This window comes from Phyllobates terribilis, unplaced genomic scaffold (genome assembly GCF_046119375.1).
Source record: "Phyllobates terribilis strain yellow unplaced genomic scaffold, ASM4611937v1 Scaffold_12__6_contigs__length_324123572, whole genome shotgun sequence".
Lineage (NCBI taxonomy): Eukaryota > Metazoa > Chordata > Amphibia > Anura > Dendrobatidae > Phyllobates > Phyllobates terribilis.
The window spans coordinates 247466476-247482028 of record NW_027362772.1 but is presented as its reverse complement, the minus strand read 5'-3'; the positions used below and the strand labels follow the sequence as shown (position 1 = coordinate 247482028).

At 50.8% G+C, this 15553-nt stretch overlaps 1 protein-coding gene across 3 annotated transcripts in view; it reads left to right on the top strand.

The window, feature by feature from the left end:
- The window catches only part of LOC141172505 (calcium-responsive transcription factor-like), a 61164-nt gene that overhangs the window by 17011 nt on the left and 28600 nt on the right, over positions 1-15553 (top strand). For all 3 annotated transcript variants that reach the window (XM_073656798.1, XM_073656797.1, XM_073656799.1), the window contains exon 6: positions 3713-3850. In XM_073656798.1, coding sequence (XP_073512899.1) covers positions 3713-3850 — 138 coding nt within the window. The remainder of the gene's footprint in view (positions 1-3712; positions 3851-15553) is intronic.

The following is a 15553-nucleotide window of genomic DNA, read 5'->3' as shown; positions in this document are numbered from 1 at the left end:
AGTATTCGGTCAGTATTTTTTCTCAGGAGTGGGAGCCAAAACCAGGAGTGGGTGATAAATGCAGAATTGGTGACTTGTTTCTATTATACCTTTTCTCTGATTGTTCCACACCTGGTTTTGGCTCCTGAGAAAAAATACTGATCGAATACTGACCAAATACTGATAGTGGGATCGTGGCTTTAAAAGGACTACCAGAGATAGCTGAGTGATGCGCTCGGCTGATCTTCAGCACTCTAACAAGAATGAGTGGAGCGGCAGTGCGTATAATCGACCAACGCTCCATTCACATGGGTCTCTGGATTGGTGGGGGTCTGGTGGTCGGAATCCCCAGCGATTGGGAAATGGTTAGGGAATAACTTTCAAACTTGAGACTAGTCCTTTAAGTTAAAATCCCCAAAGTTTAGCCTTGATTGCAGGTACAATAGGCTGCAATAATTCTGTAATTTATTCGGTCTCCCATGACAGCACCACGTGAGAGAGAGGATCCGCCCATCAAGGACAGGAAACCTACAGGTTAAAAAGGGCGGCCCTCTCTTCCCGCCTCAGTTTAGCTTTCCTGTCCATGATGGGAGACCTCGCAGGCTTACCTGCGAAGATGGACTCCTGTCCCAGAGAGGGCCACAGCAGGTGGTTGGAGCCGGTCCGTCCCGGTCCTCTGGAGACGCCACGGTAGGGCTCAGTGGGGCGCCTCCGTGAGCGTAGCGGCGGGCGCGACATTGCCTCACGGGGAGGTAGATGTCCGCCAGTTGTGGGGCCGCTAGCGGGCTTCCTCCCCCCGCTACAATTTGCAGGAGATCCAGGTCGCGCCGGCGGGGCACGTGACAGGCGCGACCTACTGACGTGACTTCCGGTGCGCCAGGCAGGAAGTCCCTGTGACGTCACTGGAAGGGGCGGAGCTCGTTTGAATTTTGCGCGCGAGCAGCTGAACGCCGGGGGATTAAGGTCCTGGCGGCGAGGAGCCCACCTGGAACCCACCTGGCCACCTGGGGAGGAAGACCAAGGAGCAGGTAACGCCCTCCTGGGGGAAAAAAAAAAAAAAAGAGCCACACCCACACATGGTACCGGTATGGCCAGTATATAAAGGGTCTGGTAACATACAGAGGTGCTTCCCAGCCCATTCTTACACTGTAAGTTATGGAAGTTTCACAAGAGCTGTCACCTAGGCAACAACATCTGCTGCAGGAGCAGCCCTCTGGGGAGCCCTCACAACTAGTGGCGCAGCGTCATTCCCGGCTAGGGTCTGGTCGTACAGCTAGAAGAGCTACCACTAAGAGCAGGAAGGACGGTCCGGTGCGGCGTGATTCCTCGCCATGCATGCTGGATTCTTCTGCTTCTACGGTACCGAAGGTTCTGTGGGGTGAGTGGAATCTTCGTGAAAGTTCTACTAATGTTTCCTCCTTCTTTCTATCTATGACTTTCTTTTAGAGCAAGAAATGTTCCTCGAAGTCCAAGCACAGAGAGTGTGCCTTATGCAGCTGTCCACTCCCTGATTCATATAGCAAGAGGTTATGCCAGCTTTGTATTAGCAAAATGAAAACCCCAGATTTCTCCCTAGGCCTAAGAACTTTAATAAGGGAAGAAATAGGCAAAGCATTGCAAGGTTCAGAGTCTGGGCATATTCCTCAAGAAACCCAGCCGGGTTCAGACTCTGAACTGTTGGTCGCTTCCACCTCCGCCTTCTCTTCCTCTGATAGTGAGCCAGACAGACAGTGCTTTCCCCTGAAGGAGTTCGATGCCCTAGTAAAAGCCGTCCGATCTACAATGGGGATAGTGGACACGAGGGCAGAGAAATCAGCTGAGGATGTTATGTTTGGTGGTCTGGGGCTAAAGAAAAGAAGGGTCTTTCCGGTAAATTTAAAGGTGAAAGACCTCATTGATAAGGAGTGGAGGAAACCTGACAAGAAGGGTAGTGTTCCTCCATCTTTTAAAAGGAAATATCCATTTGAGGATGCTATGTGTTCCTCCTGGTTAAAAGCACCCAAGCTGGATGTTGCTGTTACCAAAGCAGCGAAAAGAACTTCCCTCCCGTTCGATGATATGGGTGCATTGAAAGACCCCCTAGACAGACGGGCTGATACTTTCTTGAAAGGGGCATGGGAGACAGCAGCGGGAGCACTGAGACCAACAGTAGCAGCTACCTGCACGTCCAGAGCCCTGATGGTGTGGCTTGAACAGCTAGACAGTCAGTTGAAGGATGGGACCTCTAGGAAAGACATTATTTCTTCCCTTCCACTGGTTCAGGGGGCGGCAGCTTTTCTTGCGGATGCATCTGTGGACTCAGCAAGGTTGGCAGCAAAATCAGCAGCACTGTCAAATGCGGCTCGGCGAGCCTTGTGGATTAAATGCTGGCCAGGGGATTTGCAGACTAAATCCAGACTGTGCACAATCCCGTGCGAAGGAGAATACCTCTTTGGTCAGACCATGGATGACTTATTGAAGAAAGCTGGGGACCCTAAGAGGGGTTTCCATCAGTACCTCTACCCTCCTTTAAGAGATCGTTCCGGAAGAGAGATTTCAAGGAGCAAGACAAGTCTGACGAAAGGGGTCGAAAAGGTAGAGGTCTACTCTTTGGTCCGTCTCCAAAAATTGAGCAGAAGCCAGGGGATACACAATCAGCCCAGGTGGGAGGTAGATTGTCATTTTTTGTCCCAGCTTGGGAACAGATTTCTCATAGTAATCAGATTTTAAGCCTGATTAAGTATGGTCTTAAATTTCAATTTAAAGCATTGCCTCACAAAAGATTCATGGTTGTTCCCTCCAGTTCTTCCCCAGAACGCCAGGCTGCCCTCGTTTCGGAAGTACAAACCCTAATAAGAAAGAACATCCTGATTGAGGATAAGTCCCTATTTATTTGCTATCAGGGGGCTAGAAAGGGTTGTAAGGCCTCAAAGGCTACAATCGCTAGATGGATCAAGGAGGCCATTTCCCTCGCATACTCCTCAGGGGATAAAGAGATACCGGAGGGATTGAGGGCACATTCTACCAGAGCAGTATCAACCTCCTGGGCGGAGAAGACAGGGCTTTCCATTGAGGAAATTTGTAAGGCTGCCACTTGGTCTTCTCCCTCTACTTTCTATAGGCACTATAGATTGGATCTGGGTGGCTCTGCAGATCTCACTTTCGGGAGAAGGGTGCTTCAAGCTGTGGTCCCTCCCTAATTTCCTTCGTCTCTGTAATTCTCTCACGTGGTGCTGTCATGGGAGACCGAATAAAGCCTTAGTTACTTACCGGTAACGGGATTTTTCGGAGCCCATGACAGCACCCGTATATTCCCTCCCTTCACTGGTGTTGTGCACTCCCGTAGAGTTGATTTCTTTTTGTGCACCCTTGCGGGAAATTGATGAAAAGTAATGTACTTAATGTGATTATGTTTTGTTATAACTAACCTTGGCGGTACTCTCATGCTCTGTTAACTAAACTGAGGCGGGAAGAGAGGGCCGCCCTTTTTAACCTGTAGGTTTCCTGTCCTTGATGGGCGGATCCTCTCTCTCACGTGGTGCTGTCATGGGCTCCGAAAAATCCCGTTACCGGTAAGTAACTAAGGCTTTTTGGGTATTGTAAATGTAATGTTGGCGGTTGTAATACAGCCAGCACCCACATTGTATGGAAAACCTTATTAATTAAATCACTTTAAATAATATATATATATATATATATATTATATATATATAATTTGTTCCACTACATAATCTATGTATTTTTATCTTTTTAGATCGCAAAGAAGACAGAGTGGGAAATGAAAGAGGCATCAAGAAAAATCAGAGATTCATTAGAGCAAAATTGCAAGTTGAACCACAGTTACATAATTCTTTTTCCGCAGCCCCATGAGAAACATCCTGTAGATGGAGAGGTAAGTTATGTTTTCCAAATTATTAGTAATGACTAAACAGCAAGTAGACCTTGTAATTCACTCCATGTACGCCGCTCCTCTGTGCAATCTTCACCCTCATCCCTATAAATGGAGCCTGATCATCTACTTCTCATCCTGGTCCTGGTTATTATTCACGGGTCATTAAGTCAATATATACTATATAATGCATCCTACAGTAACAATGCTGGGTTCCTGGTGTGACCTTTTCCATTGTAACTTTGATCAATAAAAACAGTACTTATTGTGCTCAAGTATGAAAGGTTGATACTCCTCCTCTGTTGAGAGGCAAAAATTAACAATCCATGTTCCTCTACCGCAGGGGTCTCAAACACGCGGCCCGCGGGCCGCATGCGGCCCCTGAGGCTGCTTTATGCGGCCCGCAGGCACAGACCCCTTGACGATCCCGACCTGGTCCAGGAGGAGCCGCCGACAGCAGCGCTGAATTGCCGCACAGAGACTGTTTCCCAGCACTGTATTTCCAATGCCAGCCGCTGACCAATCAGAGGCCAGCAGCTGATATCTGCGTGTCGGCGCAGCGAGTATGACGTCATTGCCATATGCAGATGTCAGCTGCTGGCCTCTGATTGGCCGGCGGCTGACATTGAAAATGCAGTGCTGGGAGACAGTCTCTGTGCGGCAATGCAGCGCTGCTGTCGGCGGCTCCTCCTGGACCAGGTCGGGATCGTCAAGGGGTCGGACTCTGTGGTGCCTGCGGGCCACATCTGCAGGAAGGCCGCCGAGGGAACGGAGGACAGGTGAGAATCATCTTTTTTTTTTCTTCTATTTTATGTGTGTGAAGAACAGCACAGGGGGCACAGAGCCACAACATGGGGACCAGGATGGGGCACATAGCCACAAGAGGGGACCTGGATGGGGCACATAGCCACAGGATGGGGACCTGGATGGGGCACATAGCCCCAAGAGGGGACCTGGATGGGGCACAGAGCCACAAGAGGGGACCTGGATGGGGCACATAGCCACAAGAGGGGACCTGGATGGGGTACATAGCCACAAGAGGGGACCTGGATGGGGCACATAGCCACAAGATGGGGACCTGGATGGGGCACATAGCCACAAGAGGGGACCTGGATGGGGCACATAGCCACAAGAGGGGACCTGGATGGGGTACATAGCCACAAGAGGGGACCTGGATGGGGCACAAAGCCACAAGATGGGGACCTGGATGGGGCACATAGCCACAAGATGGGGACCTGGATGGGGCACATAGCCACAAGATGGGGACCTGGATGGGGCACATAGCCACAAGAGGGGACCTGGATGGGGCACATAGCCACAAGAGGGGACCTGGATGGGGTACATAGCCACAAGAGGGGACCTGGATGGGGCACAAAGCCACAGGATGGGGACCTGGATGGGGCACAGAGCCTCAAGATGTGGACCTGGATGGGGCACATAGCCTCAAGATGTGGACCTGGATGGGGCACATAATGGGGACCTGGATGGGGCACAGAGCCACAAGATGGGGACCAGAGCCACAAGATGGGGACCAGAGCCACAAGATGGGGACCTGGATGGGGCACATAGCCACAGGATGTGGACCTGGATGGGGCACAGAGCCTCAAGATGTGGACCTGGATGGGGCACATAGCCTCAAGATGTGGACCTGGATGGGGCACATAATGGGGACCTGGATGGGGCACAGAGCCACAAGATGGGGACCAGAGCCACAAGATGGGGACCAGAGCCACAAGATGGGGACCTGGATGGGGAACATTGCCACAGGATGGGGACCTGGATGGGGCACATAGCCCCAAGATGGGGACCTGGATGAGGCACATTAGTACAAGATGGGCGCCAGGATGGGGAACGTTGCCACAGGATGGGGACCTGGATGGGGCACATAGCCACAGGATGGGGACCTGGATGGGGCACATTAGTACAAGATGGGGACTTGGATGGGGAACATTACTACAAGATGTTTTCCATTATTACTATATGATGCTAATTGTAAGACAATATTACTGTATGTGGCCAATTGGGGGAAATAAAATTGTAAAAAAAATAAAAAATAAAATAAAGCATGAAAAAATATTGGGCACTAAAAATGCTGTTTTATATGTAAACTAAAGTAAACACAAAAAAGTGCACGTTTATTATCGCCACATCCATAACGACCCAAGCCATAAAAAAATAAACACTGCAAAAATGTTCAAAAGGTGTACACAAAAAAAAATGGTATCACTAAAAATGTCACATTGAACAAAGAATGCGGCCCCCCAAATTAAAATTTTTTCCATGTGCGGCCCATATACCCAGCCGAGTTTGAGACCCCTGCTCTACCGCATGCACTTTTCTCCTTGTTCATGTGGCCAGCATCACTTCATCACGAGGAAAGATCCTAAATCAACAGTGTAATAACATCTAAGGCAAACAGAAGTATATTTACTAGTGTTGAGCGAGCACTAAAATGCTCGGGTGCTCGAAGCTCGGGCCGAGCTCGCCGTGTTACTCTGGTGCTCGACCCAAGCAACGAGCCCAATGTTAGTCTATGGGAGACTCGAGCATTTTTGCGGTGGCACCCCCGGCAGTCTTTTAAAAGCCTGGCAAGTGCCCAAAACGATAGTGACAGTGCTCAAATGACAAGGGGACAGCATGGGGATTGCACCAGGAAGCATTTCTGACCCCTAGGTCACTGCTGTCAACAACGTGGTCAGAGGTATTAAGCCACTTTTACGGGCTCACAATAAAACGTTCAAAAACGAAAGTGAAACTTTTTTCCTGTGAAATATGTTAAGGAACATCCTTTCCAGGGAAAAGACTTGTGTATAAGTTAAAATAAATGACCAAAAACAAAAATACTCCTCCACACCTTCAGCTATGTTCACAAGTAGCATTTTTTATGCGTTTTTGCACTTTTGTATTGCTTTCAACTATGACAAATGCATTCACCGGGAAATGTCATTTTAACATTTTACAACCTTATCTGGCCATGTGCTGTGTGACACATGCATAAAGTGCTGAAAAGACATGGGAACAGCATGGGGAAGACCCCTGGAAGCATCTCTGACTCCCAGGTCACTGTCTAAAAGTGTGCCCATCATAAGTGATCCTTACCGCATCAGAAGATGCAGACTTGCAACTATCCCCATGCAAGTTCTAGTCCCAGGGCAGTGTTCAATTGTACCTCCCCCATTCCTTGCAATACAAGCGCAAGTATGCAGCCTGCCACCCACCCACCCCCAGGCTGCAATACCATACTGCTTGCTTGCTTGAACTTGAAATTGGGCCTTTTAGGCATGTGGAGACGGAATCTGGCCACCACGTCATGGCTGTGTCGGCGGCCTGGAATCCATACTCAGTCCCCGGCGGCTGGGTGTCCATACTCGGTCCCCAGCCGCCCCGCGGCCGGGTGTCCACACACGGTCCCCAGCCGCCTGGGGGCAGCCGGGTGTCCATAAACGGTCCCCAGCCGCCCCTATTTCTCCTTGGAACATCCCCCCACACACTTTTCTTAGCTCGGCCTGCTTTAGGCAGCATTGGACGAGCCCACCAGAGAACCAGACTCCTCCGGTGGGCCCTGACTTCTCCATCGGTGGAGTTGAGAGTGCCAAGGTGAGGAGCATGATGATGATGACAGAAGTTAGCATCTGCTATGTTTTCTTTTAATGAAAGTGTAAGTGTGCAGCCTGCCACCCACCCACCCCCAGACTGCAATTCCATACTGCTAGCTTGCACTTGAAATGGGGCCTTTTAGTTTGGAGGAGGCCGAAGCTGGCCACTACCTCATGGCTGCTTCGGCAGCGAGGTATCCATACTCAGTCCCCAGCCGCCCCTATTTGTCGTGGTGTGCCTTATACATAAGATTAAGCGCGTATACCAAAACATTACCTGTGCTCTCCCCAGTGCATTTAGTGGGAAGGAGAGCCTATTCCGCTGTAGTGTGTGCATGCCAAACCCCTGTTCATGGTACATGCGAAGATGCCTCCCACCTTGCACCTGTCGTTGCAGACTTGCAACTATCCCCATTCAAGTCCTTGTCCCAGGGCAGTGTTCAATTGTACCTCTCCCATTCCTTGCAATGCAAGCGCAAGTATGCAGCCTGCCACCCACCCACCCCCAGGCTGCAATACCATACTGCTTGCTTGCTTGCACTTTAAATTGGGCCTTTTAGGCATGTGGAGGCGGAATCTGGCCACAACGCCATGGCTGTGTCGGCGGCCTGGTCTCCATACTCAGTCCCCAGCCGCCTGGTGGCCGGGTGTCCCCGCTTGCTCCCCAGCCTCCCGGGGGTGGCCGGGTGTCCATACTCGGTCCCCAGCCACCCCTATTTGTCCCGGTAACCTTTCCCACATTTTTCTTAGCCTGGCCTGCTTTAGGGCAGCATTGGCCGAGCCCACCGGACTATCAGACTCCTCCGGTGGGCCCTGGCTTCTCCATCAGGGGAGTTGAGAGTGCCAAGGTGAGGAGCATGATGAGGATGATAGAAGTTAGCATCTGCTTTGTTTTGTTGTAATGCAAGCGCATGTATGTAGTAGCGGCTAGGCCTGAGGTGGTCAGCGTTTTGGCGCATATCCTACCTCCTCCGAGGATTGCTGGATGTTTTCCTGCTACTATCCAAGTTCTATGACTCCCGTTAAAACAAAGCTTCAGGTGATAAATGATGGATGAGGTAGTGGCAAAGGAGAAAGAGCAGGAGGAACAGGGACCATTCACATCAATATCAGGCCAGTCAACCAGATATGTTTTGTAGGATATGTTTCTGTAACAAAAGGAGCGGTTCGGCTACACAGTTATAGGGCATACAGTGAGTGCAATGCCTACCAAAAATTTCGAGGCACTCCAATGCCCCTTGGAAATGACATGGAGGTCAGAGGGCGTTGACTAAACCTTTTTTTCCATTTATAGCAACTGGGTCTCCTGTGCACTGTTGGCCTAAGCAGTGAATGGAAGGCTTTCCAAAAATTATGAGGAACTGCAATGCCCCTTACAAGAGCCATGTGTGGCACCCTAGGGGTCTGGTCACCACAGTAATAGAGATATTACGTCGGAGAGCAAGTGGGAGGTTTCCTGGTCAGGATCCCTTAAACATGCAACATCCTCCTGCCCCAGTCCTGGGAGGGGAGAATTCTGCCCTTATAAACTGGATCTGAGGCGGGGTTGAGTGAGTCAGAGAACAGTCAGAGTGAGAGCAAGGGAAAGTAACAGCTAGGAGCTCTGTAGGAGCTAAAGACCAGGGGCTGGAAGCTGAGCAGAGCTCGCCCTGGCAGAAGACAATAGGAACCGGACACAGGAGTCCGAGGCTGTGAGGACTTGTATATCCAGCAGCAGAAACCAGCCGGCAGGGGATTTCAGGTCCTCTGGCCATAGAAGCCCGGAGGCTCAGTCACAAGCAAGGGACCAGCACCGCCGCCGTGGAGCGGAGGCTAACAGAAGGCCCCAAGTCACCAGCCATACGGGTGAGCACTACACGGTACACTCAGGGACGTGGGCTACTTCTACCCGCTTACAGCAAGGTAGCCAGGAAGAGTGCAGACAGACGGGGATGCCTACAACTCCACCTGGCCAGGGGAACTCCTGCTTGCTCACAGACTGACCAGGCCTCTTATGCTAGCCAGTACTCCCGGGAGGGTCTACCTTATAATCATCAGTAAAGACCCTGAACTGCACTGCAAACACTCTGAGTCGTTCCTGCTGCGCTCGTGCACCATCACCCCCATCATCCACACTCACTGCCCTGAGGCTATACTCCTCCCGTGGGGAGTTATCCCATTCTCTGCTGCGCACACAACACCAGCCTCAGCGGTCTGCCTCGCAGCGGTGGTGCTCCCTGACCGCAATCCACGGGTGGCGCAGTCGGACAATTAACCTCAAAACCTAAGAAAGACTGCCACTGGTTTGACCAGCCTTAGCCACGGGACCGGGTCACCGCCACGGAGACTACAGACCCCAGAGACCCGGCACCGGGTATCCCACACACGTGTACACACGGCCCAGGGGGCGCGTCACATGCGGTACAGCATATTACAACCAGAAGTCCCATTATTGAGGAGTGGGTCTCCCATAGTATTTGCTTATGCCTTGCAAGCAAAAGCTGCCAAAAATTAGGACGGAGCAACTTGCAATGCCCCTTACAAGAGCCATGCAGTACAGCATATTACAAACATAAGTCCCATTATTGGGGAGTGGGTCTCCCATAGTATTTGCTTATGCTTTCCAAGCAAAAGCTGCCAAAAATTAGGACGGAGCAACTTGCAATGCCCCTTACAAGAGCCCTGCAGTACAGCATATTACAAACATAAGTCCCATTATTGGGGAGTGGGTGTCCCATAGTATTTGCTTATGCCTTGCAAGCAAAAGCTGCCAAAAATAAGGACGGAGGAACTTGCAATGCTGGCACCCTGGTGGTATAGTGGTGGTGGAGGCTGAGGATAAGGAGAAGAAGATAAAACAGCCGAAACGAGGAAGCGTATACCCATGTGTGGGTGTGAAGCGGTGCATGTGAATACACCTCCCGAAATAACACAGTGGATTTGACTTTATGTTACTCTGCTGTCATTTGGTGGTGATGAGAAGTCTGGCCCAATCCAGCCCTTGTTCATTTTGATAAGGGTCAGCTTGTCAGCATTGTCAGTTGACAGGCGAGTGCACTTATCAGTTATAATTCCCCCAGCGGCACTAAAAACACGCTCCGATAACACGCTAGCGGCAGGGCAGGCCAGGACCTCCAAGGCGTACAGAGCGAGTTCATTCCAAGTGTCCAGCTTGGATACCCAATAATTAAAAGGCACAGAGGAATCACGGAGGACGCTGGTACGGTCGGCAAGGTACTCCCTCACCATCTTTTGAAACTTTCCACTCCTTGTGAGAGTACCCTGCGCTTCAGGGCCTGTAAGCTGGGCGGGTGTCAGAAAACTGTCCCAGAACGTTGACAGTGTTCCCCTGCCTCTGCTGGATTGGAGTTGCATCTCTCTCGCCTGTACGCCTTGGTTGGGCAACGAACTGTGACCTCTGCCGCTAGCGTGTTCAGATGGGAATTTTTTTAAGAGTTCTGCAGAAAGGTCCTTCTGGTACTGCCCCATTTTTGTAGACCTCTCCACCTCAGGAATAAGAGAGTGAAAGTTCTTCTTGTAGCGGGGGTCTACAAGTGTCACCAACCAGTAATGACTGTCACCCAACATTTTGACAACGCGAGGGTCACGGTTAAGGCAGCGTAACATAAAGTCAGCCATGCGTGCCAGACTGGTAACGGGCAAGATTTCCGTGTCCTCACCAAGATGACGACTGACCATGCTCTCCTCCTCCTCCTCTTCCTCCTCCCCCCTGTCCGCAGGCCACCCACGCTGAACCGACAGTATGACACTTGTACAGGTACTACCGTCTACAACGCATGATAGCAGCTCCTGTTCTTCCTCCTCCTCCTCCTCCTCTCCCTCATTGTCCCCCAATGCACGTTGGGATGAGATGAGGCTGGGCAGTGTGTAATCGCCCGCTACTGCTTCTTGATCCATCTCATCATACTCTGGCTGCAATGCCTCCTCTTTAATTCTCTGCAGAGAGCGTTGCAAAAGACAGACAAGTGGGATGCTGACACTAATGATGGCGTCATCGCCACTCACCATCTTGGTGGCCTCCTCAAAGTTTGGCAGGATGGTACATATCTCAGACATGCAGGTCCACTCCTGAGGTCTTATGTGTGGAGTCTGACCTGAATATCGACCGCCTTGTTGCAGCTGGTACTCCACAACTGCTCTCTTCTGCTCACAAATCCTTTGCAACATGTGGAGGGTAGAGTTCCAACGTGTGGGGACATCACACACAAGTCGGTGTGCCGGAAGCTGCAAACGCTGCTGCAACACAGCAAGGGCGGTGGAAGCTGTAGCCGACTTGCAAAAATGAGCTGACAGGCGGCGTACTTTCACGAGCAGATCTGGCAACTCTGGGTACGATTTAAGAAACCGCTGAACCACGAGGTTAAGCACATGAGCCAGGCATGGTACGTGTGTGATCTCACCTCGCCTCAGAGCCGCCACCAGGTTACGGCCATTGTCACACACGACCATGCCGGGATGTAGGTTCAGCGGTCTCAGCCACAGATCTGCCTGCTCTTTCACAGCTGTCCACAACTCACAAGCAGTGTGAGGTTTATCACCTAAGCTTATGAGTTTCAGCACAGCCTGTTGCCACTTGGCGGAGGCAGTACTGCAATGCTTCCAGCTTGTAACTGATGTGGTGATATCTGAGATGGAGGCTGAACATGAGGAGGAGGATGCGCAGGAGCTGCACACTGTGGGGGCAACTCTGACTGACATAGGGCCCGCAATCCTCGGTGTGGGGAGGATGTGTTCCGTCTCAAGGTCCGACTGGGTCCCGGCTTCCTCTATGTTTACCCAGTGTGCCGTCAGAGAGATGTACCGTCCCTGGCCACAAGCACTTGTCCACGTGTCCGTTGTCAGGTGGACTCTCCCAGTAACTGCGTTGTTGAGGACACGGCAGATGCTTTGGGACACGTGCTTGTGTAGTGCAGGGATGGCACACCGGGCAAAATAGTGTCGGCTGGGGACCGAGTACCGAGGGACGGCCACCGCCATAAGATTGCGCAAGGATTCCGTCTCCACCAGCCTAAAAGGCAGCATTTCCAACGCAAGCAGTCGTGAAATGTGCGAATTTAGGACTGTGGCCTGTGGGGCGTTAGCTGCGAATTTGCGCTTTCGTTCAAAGGTCTGGGATATGGACAATTGAACGCTGCGGTTGGACGTTGATGCTGTTTCTTGAGAAACTGCCATAACAAGTGAAGACTGAGAGGAGGGGGCATTTTTACATGCAGTATGGACAGGGGATTGCCTTGCACGCACAACAGGGGGTTCTATTGCACGCACAACAGTGGAAGAAGCAGTGGTGACACCCGCTGACACTGGTCGTGGACCCTGGGTTTCGCCCCACAAAGTCGGGTGCTTTGCTGCCATGTGCCTGATCATGGTGGTGGTGGTCAGGCTGGTAGTTTTGTCACCCCTGTTGATGCTGGCATGGCAGGTGGAACATATGGCCTTTTTGGGGTTATCAGCCGAGTCTTTAAAAAAATTCCAGACTCTGGAAGACCTACCGCTTGTACTGGCAACGTCCCTCGTGTTGGTGTTACAGGGAATGGTTGCCTGCCTTCTGTCTGCGGCCACCACACTGCTTCTTCCTGCCTGTTGGGGTACTCTGCCTCCCTCCCCCTGTGTGCTGCTGGCCTCACTCTGCATGTCCTCCTTCCACGTTGGGTCAGTTACTAGATCATCCACCACCTCCTCCTCTTCCACTTGCGCACCACGATCCTCCTCCTCACTTCCTGGCAATTGTGTCTCGTCATCGTCCACCTCTTGTGACAGATTGCCAACGTCGACTTCCTGTGGCCGTGGCTGTTCAAATATTTGGGCATCGCAACATGGGATCTCCTCTTCCACCACTTCAAGCGTATCAGGCGAGGGGCCCAAATATGGAAATGGACCAGTGAACAGCTCTTCAGAGTGTCCAAGTGTGGGATCACTTACTGTCTGACGACACTCGGCATGGTGGGAGGAAGGAGCATCAGGGTGAGGAGGAGTATGCAGTCGAGACTCACGGCTACTAAGAGTCGACCGTGTGGAAGACAGACCGGAGGTGGTGGTGCCCAGGTAACTGGAAGTATTATCTGCTATCCAATTAATAACCTGTTCACACTGATCAGTTCTCAGTACTGGTGTTGTTCTGTGCTTCCCTAGTAATTCGGTCAAGAAGTGGGAGCGAGAAGATGTGGCTGTTGGTTGTGGCACATTTTCACCTTGGCCACGGCCCCGTCCTCTGCACGAACCATCACCAGAACGTCCACTTCCACGTCCTTTGCCACGCGCCTTGCCCATTGTAAATGAAGTAAAATAGCTTACACTTGCACTATCAATGGAAAAAGGGTAATAAAGAGTAGATTAGAACCGTGGAAGAGGAAAACCACAGTTATTGTTTACTGGGGTATACCACACTTTTTTAAATAGAGATATTTGCGGCTGAACAGTGAGCGACACACTCAAACTGCTTTTTTTTTAGATACCAAAGGCCCAAAACTGGATAGTACAGCGATTTGACCCGTGGAACTGCGAAACCACACTGGGATGTCGGGCCTACACAAGACTATTTTCAATAGATATATTTTTGTGTCACAACAGTCAGGAGACACTACTGTTTTTCTTTACGGAAAATATACCAAAACCTGAATAATAGAGATTTTTTACCGTGAGATGGCAAAACCACAGTTATTGTTTACTGGGGTATACCACACTTTTTTAAATATATAGATTTGCGGCTGAACAGTGAGCGACACACTCAAACTGTTTTTTTTTTTTAGATACAAATGGCCCAAAATGGATAATACAGAGGTTTGAACCGTGGAAGTGCAAAACAACACTTCTGTTTCTCTAGCCTACACCAGACTATTTTCAACAGTTATATTTGTGTCTGAAAAATCAGAGACACGCTTTTTTTTGGAGGGGGGGGGGGGGACACCAAAAGGTTAATAAGACGGGTATTTGTACAGTGTGAAGGAGGAAAAAAAAAGGAGGATTTAGATGAAAAAGAAAGGATTTTTCCTGGCCCCCGACACCTGGTGCTAAGTCCAGCAATTTCAGCAACAGGAGCACACAGGACTGTAATGCAGCGTTTGCTGGTATAACCACTGTGTCTCCTATACAGCCTGCCTGCCTGGTATCTGGGATGGATATTAGTCCTGAAAAGGACTGCTTGTTTGTTCTGGCAGCCTTTACAGACCCTACACTAACTATTTCGCAGTTTATATCTCTCCCTAAATCAGCAGTGCTGTCCCTACACTGTCTAATCCGGAGCGACTGTGTCCAAGATGGCGGCGCCCGGTTTTAAATACTCGAGGTGACGCTGTGCGGCCAGCCAATCACTGTAATGCCCACAACCAACATGGCTGCAGCATTACAGTGACTGGCTGGCAATCCCTGCATGTTCATTGGCTCTGTAAAGAGCGCCAAACATGCAGGGCGGAGACCCGAGCTCCCGCCCGAGTAACCCGGAAATGCTCGGTGCTCGCTGAACATCCCGAGTAGCGTGATGCTCGGGCGAGTACCGAGCAGTGTCGAGCATATTCGCTCAACACTAATATTTACCCATTTGAGTTTCATTCAGATCCCAGATGAAGCCAGCTTAGGCGAAACTCTTGTTGGACAGATGAAGGCGTTTTTTTAATTTATTGCTGTAGTAAAAGTTAATGGTTTCAGCCCCTCCTGCTTTAAATATTTTTTTTCATGGTAGTTTTCTTTATAATCATTATTTGACTTCTAATCCTTTTTAACAGTAGTTTACCTGGGGTGGCGGGGCGGCGGCGAAGCGTGGTCACAAGAGCCAGGATCGCTGCTGCAGGAGGTCGGTGTCAGCAGGAGTTGGGCGATGCTGCAGGCCCTGTCCTCTCAGAAGGGTCGCTGATTCAGGAGAAGTGGGGAGATGCTGTGGGGCTCATCCTCTCAGAAGATATCGGTGAGTGGAGGTCCCCTCTCCCTGCGGTAGGCTTTGAGAAAATGGCCGCCGGAGATCTCTGAAGATGAGATCTTAATCTACGCATGCATCACCCCACATGCCCGCAGCATTGCCCCACTCCTCCTGCCACCGCCGACCTCCTGAATCAGCGACCCTGGCTCCTTTGACCCCGCTCCACCTCCGCATCCCCACAGGTAAGATACCTTCTTATTA